This window comes from Scylla paramamosain, chromosome 25 (assembly GCF_035594125.1).
Source record: "Scylla paramamosain isolate STU-SP2022 chromosome 25, ASM3559412v1, whole genome shotgun sequence".
Lineage (NCBI taxonomy): Eukaryota > Metazoa > Arthropoda > Malacostraca > Decapoda > Portunidae > Scylla > Scylla paramamosain.
Genome location: NC_087175.1, coordinates 2,130,001 through 2,140,000, shown reverse-complemented (window position 1 = coordinate 2,140,000; position 10,000 = coordinate 2,130,001). Strand labels below are relative to the sequence as shown.

General features: G+C 40.3%; 2 protein-coding genes across 5 annotated transcripts in view; one reads left to right on the top strand and one right to left on the bottom strand.

Moving 5' to 3' along the window:
* The window catches only part of LOC135113422 (elongation factor 1-alpha-like), a 9,863-nt gene extending 8,288 nt beyond the window's left edge, over nt 1–1,575 (bottom strand). The window contains exon 1 of one of the 4 annotated variants that reach the window (XM_064028682.1): nt 1,514–1,575. The gene's annotated coding sequence lies outside the window, so the exon portion shown is untranslated. The other 3 variants (XM_064028683.1, XM_064028684.1, XM_064028685.1) reach the window with 3 other exon arrangements.
* Nucleotides 1,576–2,148: 573 nt separating this feature from the next.
* On the top strand, nt 2,149–9,119 carry LOC135113427 (small ribosomal subunit protein uS14m-like). The gene is made up of 5 exons (XM_064028693.1): nt 2,149–2,307; nt 3,075–3,236; nt 3,975–4,078; nt 4,771–4,861; nt 8,907–9,119. The coding sequence occupies exons 1-4, from the start codon at nt 2,230–2,232 to the stop codon at nt 4,847–4,849; spliced, it is 423 nt and encodes a 140-aa protein (XP_063884763.1). The 5' UTR covers nt 2,149–2,229; the 3' UTR covers nt 4,850–4,861; nt 8,907–9,119.
* The last annotated feature ends 881 nt before the right edge of the window (nt 9,120–10,000 follow it).

Below are 10,000 nucleotides of genomic sequence, written 5' to 3'. Positions count from 1 at the left end.
CTCATCACAGCCAAAATAAATCACTTCAAGAAAACTGTCAAAACATCGATTGAACATAAATCTTTCCTCCCCCTTCACTCCAACATCGATCTTTGCTAACACGGGTTCAAACAACAATAAAACCCAGTTGATGCGTATGTTTGGTTCTCATCACAAGGAAAACAAAGCATCACTTCAGGAAAACGCCACAAATGTACCGCTATGATGGAACAAATGTTTGCTTTAAACAATCATCGATCCTTGCTAAGCTTTCTAACCACGACAATGCTCCCAGTGTCGTGGCGCCGCGGATTGTTCTTATCGCAGCCTAAATAAACCTTCACTTCAAGGAAAATCGTTGAAGAAGATCGATATGACAGCAGCAGTTCGTCCTTCTATTCTAAAACACTAAAATTTTGCGGTTCCTCTAATGAGAATTGAATTCCCTTTCATTACACGCCGAAAAAAAATAAATAAATAAATAAAAAGGTATTATTGTATCCTATCACATGAATAAACACCATCATTTCAACAATAGTGTCAAAGATAAGCTCAATATACTAAAAAGCCATTCCTCCATTTACCCAACAACTCGCTAAAACCACAACGGGGAGCCCAAATTATTATGTGTGGTTTAAGGCGTGAGAATGTTACGGTTCCTGTCACTCCAAGAAAACTGCCCAGAAGAGATCGATGTGAAGGATGGAACCCTGCCCCCCCTGACCCCACCAACCACCTTGGCAGAGATTCGCTAAAACAACAACGCAAAACCAAAATATTGAGTGTTATGGGCGTAGGAATAATCTCATTTGCATCACTTCGACAAAGCCCGAAAAAGATGGAAAATGTTTGCATAAAGCCAGCATGAACCGTTATTTTCTGTACTGTAACCACAATCACGGCATTACTCGCTAAAAATAACAACGCAAAACCAAAATATTGAGTGTTTTGGAAGTACGAATCTTCTTTTACTTGAAAAGATCGAAATTCTAGCATAAACCCTTCTCTCCATTGTAGCAATCATCATATTTCCGTAAAACCACAACGCAGAATCAAAATATTGGCAGTGTTTTGGCTGTACGAATCTTCTCTTGCATCACTCAACAAAGTCTGAAAAAGATCGAAAATGTTAACAAAAACCCAGCCTACACCCATCTATCCTTCATGCTAACATCCACCATAGCCTAACTCGCCAAAGCCACGACGCATAATCCAAATACTGAGGCTGTTTAGAGCTGTGCGAATCTTTATAATTTTCCGTCACGGCGCGAGATCGATAGGTCCGCTCCTCTCCAACTCCCTGAGCCGCCCGGGGGACCTACACCAGTTTTGCATGCAAGTCTTACACCACCGGCAAAAACCACCTTCATTTTGGCTCCCCGCCCGGGTTTTCTTCCCTTTCTGGCCCTGAGATGCACCGGGAAGTCTCACGCACGTTAAACCCCCTAGAAATGCTCTAAAAACTCTCACTGGTAACGCTGCGGGAGGCTGCTGGGAGAGCCTGGTTGTGGGAGAAGAGTGAGGGGAGTCATACCTGGTTGCCGGCTTGGGAGAGAGAGGCAGGTGACACACGCTAGCCAAGCAATACTGCAATCTGCCTTAAGGGGGGCGGGGCTAAACTCCCCTCTCACCCCCCTCTCACTGCCCGGCCCACTCAAATACAGGACAGGCCCTCTCATATTCCCTCCCTCTCACATGTTATCCCCTTCCATTACGTTCCTATAATTCTAAAAGCCTATTTCTCAAGATAATAAGCCTAAAAGAAGGGTAACAGTGACCTATACAGTGACCTAGCTTGACCTGCGCGTTGCAGTTCGCGTTTCCACATTTTTTTTTCAGGCCTGGTGTTATTATCATTATTATCCTTTTTCTGTCATTTGTCCTTCTTTTTCTTGTTTGCTACATTTCAACCGTGTGTTTTATATTTATCTAGCAATCAGGCAGTGGTTTTGTCACGTGGAGATGAGAGGGAAGGTGAAATTAGAGGGGAAATGGAGAGGGGAGGGAGAGGGAACAGCCTAGAGAGAGAGAGAGAGAGAGAGAGAGAGAGAGAGAGAGAGAGAGAGAGAGAGATGACAATAATTTCATTTATATACCCTTGTCTAATGGTCTGGTTCTCACATGATCTTCTTAATCAGTCTCCTATTTTAAGACGTAGATGGGAGAGTAAGGAGAAGGCGAAGGGAGGGACAAAAATAAACATAAACAAAAACACGGGGAGGGAGAAGGAACAGCTGACGTCATTCCAAGATGGCGGCGCCCATGGCTCGATTGTTTACATCCGGCCTGCTTGAAAGAATACCTGTTTATAATGGATTTCTCATGCAGGTATTGACTGTTTTAATCATATGTGTGTCTAGGAGTATCATTGGTCCCATGTATGATAATTAGGAAGTTGTGTTGTCGGTGGCAGGTGTTGAAATGACCGCTCAGTCAGTTATGAAAATACTTTTGATTATTTTTCTTCTTGTATAGTAAATTTTTAGTAGTAGTAATGTTTATCTGTCGGTTTTAGTCTGTTCAGTGTTTTCTTTGTTAATTATTTGTGTATATTCATATTGACGATCATAATATTGATGATTGCATTATTGTTATTGATGATATAGAGTGACGCAATAGCTCATATTTGGTAATTATTGAACTCAAGTAATAGTTATTTAGTAGTATTGTTGTTAGTATTAGTGGTAAGTCCTACCAACAGGAGCTTCTTATGTGTTCTATTGCAACTTGGGGACATGGGGGCGTGGGGGGGGAGCGGGGTTGTAGGGCGGGTAAGCCAGAGGGGAGGCCAAATTATGACATTCACGAAAAAAGTCTAAGGATGAAACGCCATATTTTGCAAACTGGAGAATTTTCTAAACTAACCTAACCAGTGGGACTTCACCCCCTTGGACACCCCCTTATGGGCACTAACCTAACCTAACTGCAGTGGCTCCATCCCCCTGGAGACACCACTTCACTACAAGTAAACAAATGGGGACTGGCATCTCAGTGTGCCTTTTTTTGTGGCAGTGATTTTTCTTGCCCTTAGCCGGTGTCCCTCCTACATAAAAAAAAAAAAAAAAATGATAAGCACAGCCCAACACGACACACAGGGCGCAGCGGCAGGCCTCCACACGACGGCCACCACACACAAGTACCCCAACTGGAAGATGATCAAGGAGGTGAAGCACAGGAAGCTGGTGAAGGAGTACGCCTTTGAACGCATCAACATCAACGCCTTGAGGAAGAACAAGATCCTGCCCGCTGAACTGCAGGTGTGTGTGTGTGTGTGTGTGTGTGTGTGTGTGTGTGTGTGTGTGTGTGTGTGTGTGTGTGTGTGTGTATCTACTATTTGCTGTTTGATCTTTTTATGCATCTCTCTCTCTCTCTCTCTCTCTCTTTTTACTCACCTTAAAAATTTGTCCTTATCCATCACATTTATTCATTGCACATTCCTCACTCACTCACTCACTCACTCATTCACCCACTCACTCACTTCATCCCTTTGCTTCACAGCTTCTACTCACTTCTCTTCACTCACAACATCCACCTGCCATCCTACATACTAGGTACTCATTTCACATTTTATTTATCACTTCACTCACTCACTCACTCACTCACTCATTCTCCATCACGACATTAAATTTCATCCCAACTCACTTCACACACTCACTCACTCACAACTTTCACTCTCCCAGCTCATTTCACACACCTACTCACTCACTCACTCACTCACTCACCATCCCAATTCATTTCACATACTTCCTCACTCACTCATTCACTCACAGATTCACCTTCATTTCATTCACCATCCCATTTCAGTCAAACTCCTCTTCACTCACTCACTATCTCAACTCATTTCACACATTTACAGTCACTCACAAACATACACACTCACTCACAATCTCATCATTCACCATCCCAGTTCACTCCCTCCCTCCCTCCCTCCCTCCCTGCCCACCACAACACAGGCCAGCCCAACACCTGTCACCCTCTCTGTTCCCACCCCACAGGAGATTGCTGACAAGGAGATCGCAGACTTGCCCAGGAAGTCCAGCATCTCACAGCTCCACAAACGCTGCATGCTGACCTCCCGCCCCAGAGGCCTTGTGACCCGGTGAGGGAGAGAGAAAGAGCTGGACAATTATTTAAACATAGATAGATTGATAGATAGATAGTAAAAAATAAAAATTGTATGATGAATGATTAAGAGAGACAGATTAATGAACAGGAATACAAATAAATAGAGATAGAACAAGGTAGATAAACAAACACAAACAGACAGACAGACAGAAGAACAGAGAGACAAATAGACAGATGAGAAAAGACCAAGATAGATAGACAGATGGACAAAGATACAAACAGACAAGCAGACAGACAGACATACGCAAAGACACAAATAAAGACATAGACAGAGAGAAAAATAAATAAATGAACAAATTGTTAGATTGGTAAATGACAGACAGGCAGAGACAGAGAGAAAGAGAAAGAGAGAACAAAGACACAAGAAAACAGAGAAAATAGACACAGATAGACAGACAGATACACAAAAACACAAAATTAAGAAACATGACAGGCTGAGAGATGAAAAACTAAATGAAGAGATAATTAACTGATTGACTGATTAACTGAACCAAAGAGACACAGACAGATATAAACAAAAAAAACTGATACAAATGATTAAATACATGACTAACTTACTGTAACTAGAGAGAGAGAGAGAGAGAGAGAGAGAGAGAGAGAGAGAGAGAGAGAGAGAAAGGTAGTGATGAAGGTACATAAATAACAAAGATCTGTATTCACCGACAGTTGGCGACTCTCACGAATTGTCTGGCGTAACGAGGCGGACTACAACAAGCTTTCGGGAATACAGCGGGCTATGTGGTGATGCGTGATGCAGGTGTGTATGTGTGTGTGTGTGTGTGTGTGTGTGTGTGTGTGTGTGTGTGTGTGTGTGTGTGTGTGTGTGTATTTTTTGCCTTTTATTTATCTCGTCTCATTTTTTTGCATTTCTTTATTATTTATTTTATTTATTTATTTTTGTTTCATTTCATGTTTTTTGTACATTTTGTTTATTGTTCATTTTTTTTACATTTTTTTTTATTTATTTGTTTATTTATTTATTTCATGTTTTTCCTATCTTTAGTTTACCTCTTCTTACTCTTTACATCTTTTATTATTTATTTATCTATTTATTTATTTTTTCATGTACATCATACCTTTTATTTACTGCTTCTCATATTTTACATTTTTTATCATTATTTACTTATTTTATTTCATGTATTTCAGTTCTTTAGTTTATCACTTCTCATTCTTTACATCTTTTTATTATTTATTTATTTATTGCATTACTTTTTTTCATGCAAGAGGGGGCACAGGCCAAGGGCAACAAAAAGGGCAAGACTGGGGGGTTGGGGGGGAGGCACACTGAGGTCCCATTAAGAAGAAAGGTCAAAAAAGGTCATCGAAAATTTCAGGACACATAATACATGACTCATTCAAATTCATAATGTTGCAAATCATCACAATTTTCCTATAGGTTTATGTGGTATATTGTTTTTTTAAGCCTACCACTTTCTAAGGTGATGCATTTAAGTGATTTATTGCTTTATTTAGGAAAAGGCTATATTTTCACTCATTCTTATCTCATCTTGTCTCATTAAGGTCTTCTCTGTCTCCTCAAAATGTTGCGTGTTTCCTTGCTGGTACAAATATTTGTCTCATTTCTTATTTTGCTATTCATTTACTCTGCTACAGATGCTGAAAATTACTCACTATTACATTATCACTCTAATTATTCATCTATTAATTTATCTATCCATGTGTCTGTTTATGGCAAGGAGGAGGAGGAGGAGGAGGAGGAGGAGGTAGCTAGACATGGTATCTATATTTACTGTGTGTGTGTGTGTGTGTGTGTGTGTGTGTGTCCAGTGGGTGAGGGAGTTGGTGAGTGTAGCAGTGTAGTAAGTAGTGTGGTATATTTTTAGTGTATGGCTGGTAGGGAAGGAGGATGTTGGCTGGTATAAGTAGAAATTATTGATACTAATACTGCTGCTATTGTTTTTTCTATTTTTACCACTACTGCTACTACTACTACTACTACTTTTGTGTCTAGAACTCATTACTACCACTACTACTACTACTAATGCTACTACTACTTTAACTACCACTGCCACTACTCCTCCTATCTTCATAATTGCCACCAATTTAAGGCAAAGAGAAAGGAAGAGAAAGAAATTATAATACAAATCCACCTTTAAAACAACAGTAGAATCCTGAATTAATTGTATCACATCACTTTACCACTACTAATCCATTATTATTATGATAACTGATACATTTAAAAAGTTTCAACCAGCTATTTACCACATACCAGGCCGGCATTCCCACACAAGGCGGCCAGGGCAAAGCACCACACACTCACAGCACATATCATTCACTCACACAAAACAGGAACAAAACCAAACAACACATGTACAGTTTTTACAGTAACTTTTATGCATATTCCCTGGCCTGGTGGTACATTGGTTCACACACTTGGCTCACACCCAAGAGAACCTGGGTTAGAATCCTGTGGCAGAAGATAACTTGGCTTTGTCTTCGCCCACACTAAGCCAAGACAGATTAGCTTAACCCTATGAACAACAATATCAGCTCCCTTCCACTCTGGTTACCATTACAGAAGTGTTACCTTAAAGATGATTTTGTTGTATTGTATCACCTCTAGCTACTTACAGTCTACCATTATATCTCAATTTACTCCTTTCATAAAACAATAATAAGTGATTTTATGAAGCTTGGAAAAATGTCAGTAGCTGAAAGGGTTAGGCCAGTATAGTGGGGTATATAGCTGGTTTAACCCACTTTGCTATTAGAGAAAGCTAGTATTTACCTGTCCTCTAAGCCAAGACACCCTAAGCCAGTGTAGTGAGGTATACACCTGGCTTAACCCTTTCTCCACCAGTCAACCTGTCCCAGATTCACCTGCATACAATTTTTTAGGCCTTACTATTTTGTACAAGTCTCTTAAAAGCTTACTTCTATAGCACTGTTAGGTTAGGTTAGGTTAGGTTAAGTCACCCCCTCACTACTGTTAGGTTAGGTTAGGTTAGGTTAAGTCACCCCCTCACCACTGTTAGGTTAGGTTAGGTTAGGTTAAGTCACCCCCTCACCACTGTTAGGTTAGGTTAGGTTAGGTTAGGTCACCCCCTCACCACTGTTAGGTTAGGTTAGGTTAGGTTAAGTCACCCCCTCACCACTGTTAGGTTAGGTTAGGTTAGGTCACCCCCTCACCACTGTTAGGTTAGGTTAGGTTAGGTCACCCCCTCACCACTGTTAGGTTAGGTTAGGTTAGGTCACCCCCTCACCACTGTTAGGTTAGGTTAGGTTAGGTTAGGTTAGGTCACCCCCTCACCACTGTTAGGTTAGGTTAGGTTAGGTCACCCCCTCACCACTGTTAGGTTAGGTTAGGTTAGGTTAGGTTAGGTTAGGTTAGGTTAGGTTAGGTTAGGTTAGGTTAGGTTAGGTTAGGTTAGGTTAGGTTAGGTTAGGTCACCCCCTCACCACTGTTAGGTTAGGTTAGGTTAGGTCACCCCCTCACCACTGTTAGGTTAGGTTAGGTTAGGTTAGGTTAGGTTAGGTTAGGTTAGGTCACCCCCTCACCACTGCTAGGTTAGGTTAGGTTAAGTCACCCCCTCACCACTGTTAGGTTAGGTTAGGTTAGGTCACCCCCTCACCACTGTTAGGTTAGGTTAGGTTAGGTTAGGTTAGGTCACCCCCTCACCACTGTTAGGTTAGGTTAGGTTAGGTCACCCCCTCACCACTGTTAGGTTAGGTTAGGTTAGGTCACCCCCTCACCACTGTTAGGTTAGGTTAGGTTAAGTCACCCCCTCACCACTGTTAGGTTAGGTTAGGTTAAGTCACCCCCTCACCACTGTTAGGTTAGGTTAAGTCACCCCCTCACCACTGTTAGGTTAGGTTAAGTCACCCCCTCACCACTGTTAGGTTAGGTTAGGTTAAGTCACCCCCTCACCACTGTTAGGTTAGGTTAGGTTAAGTCACCCCCTCACCACTGTTAGGTTAGGTTAAGTCACCCCCTCACCACTATTAGGTTAGGTTAGGTTAAGTCACCCACTCACCACTGTTAGGTTAGGTTAGGTTAAGTCACCCACTCACCACTGTTAGGTTAGGTTAGGTTAAGTCACCCACTCACCACTGTTAGGTTAGGTTAGGTTAAGTCACCCCCTCACCACTGCTAGGTTAGGTTAAGTCACCCGCTCACCACTGCTAGGTTAGGTTAGGTTAAGTCACCCCCTCACCACTGTTAGGTTAGGTTAAGTCACCCCCTCACCACTGTTAGGTTAGGTTAGGTTAAGTCACCCCCTCACCACTGTTAGGTTAGGTTAGGTTAAGTCACCCCCTCACCACTGTTAGGTTAGGTTAGGTTAGGTTAAGTCACCCGCTCACCACTATTAGGTTAGGTTAAGTCACCCACTCACCACTGCTAGGTTAGGTTAGGTTGAGTCACCCCCTCACCACTGTGGTCTCCCTTTGCTGACTGTCAGAGGAGTGTAGAAAATGTTTGTATGGATACAGAGAAAAGGAAGATGAACAGAGAGAATAGGAGGTTAATTATGTCTTTTCAGCCTACAGAACTATTTAAAAGACTGCAGTACAAGAATATGTATTAAAAAAAAAAAGCTGTATATGACTCAGGAAAATGTTTTAGGAGCAAAAGATTTAACATAACTTCAAAATAAACAGTAATGATGAAGTTAGCTAACCTATAAAATAACATGCAGATTTCCCATTCTTACAGGAATAGAAAATTAATCCCAATATCTTTTCAAGTCTAGTAAAACCTCAGATATTCCCACATATACATTAAGGTGTCAAGATATAACTGTATTCATAATGTAATTACTGTTTTTCACTATTCATTTCAGCCTCGCTTGCTCTCTGGGCGTCTGTCATCCCCTGGTTTGGTTATCATTGTGGTAAATTAAACCCTCTGTGTTGTAAATAAAGCACCGTTCTCGTTCATCGCATTTTCCGTTGGCTTTTGTTATTAAAGGAAATGGATAAGATAGATATAAGGAAAGAATTTGATGGGAAAGTAATGTAAAAGTGCGAAAAAGAGAGTAAAAGAAGTGACACATCTTATTGTTTCCATTTATCATGTTGTCTTGTTGTTGTCAGAGCACAGGGAACGAGATATGAATAGTGGTAGGAAAAGAAAGAATTTGGCAGGAAAGTAGTACAGTGATTAGATACGAATATTTGTAGGAAAAGAAAGAATTTGACAGGAAAGTACATTAAAAGATGACAAAAAAAAATAAATAAATAAAGTAAAAACAACACTACATACATTTCCTTTCTACATTTCTCACTTTATCATACTTACTGATATCAGAGGAGAGGGGAAAATATATAAATAATTACAAGAAAATAAACATCTGGAAAGCAAAGTGCAATAAATGAGAAAAAAAAAATAGAGTAAAAAAAAATATCTAATACATTAAACTGTTTCCATTTATCACACATTGTCTCATTCATAATTACTGAAGAAAACGGGACAAGATAGGAATATTTGCAGGAAAACAAAGAAGTGGGCAGGAAAGTAGCACAAAATAGAGAAAAAGAAAGAAAAAGCTAATAAAAAACTGTTTACCTTTCTAACACTGTCTTAATTATTGCTATCAGAGGGAAAAGGATAAGATAAGAATAGCTGTAAGAAAAAGAAAAGGAGATGACAAGGAGGTGTTAAGATATAAGAAGAAGAAAGAAAGATAAAGATAGATTAGTGATATGTAAGAAGAAGAGATGAACAGGTAAAAGAAAGAGTGTTTAGGATAAGAAATAAAGGAGAAGTAGAATGCAGTGAAGTGTCTTTAAGAAGGTAAACAAAAAAAAAAAAAACACTCATGGTAACTAACACCTGTCAGGCTTATTTAGAGACTAATGTTTATTTTCATGTGTTGTTAATATTGCATGGAGCTCAAAAGGTTTGCAGTCAGACACTCAAAAGATTATCTCACTT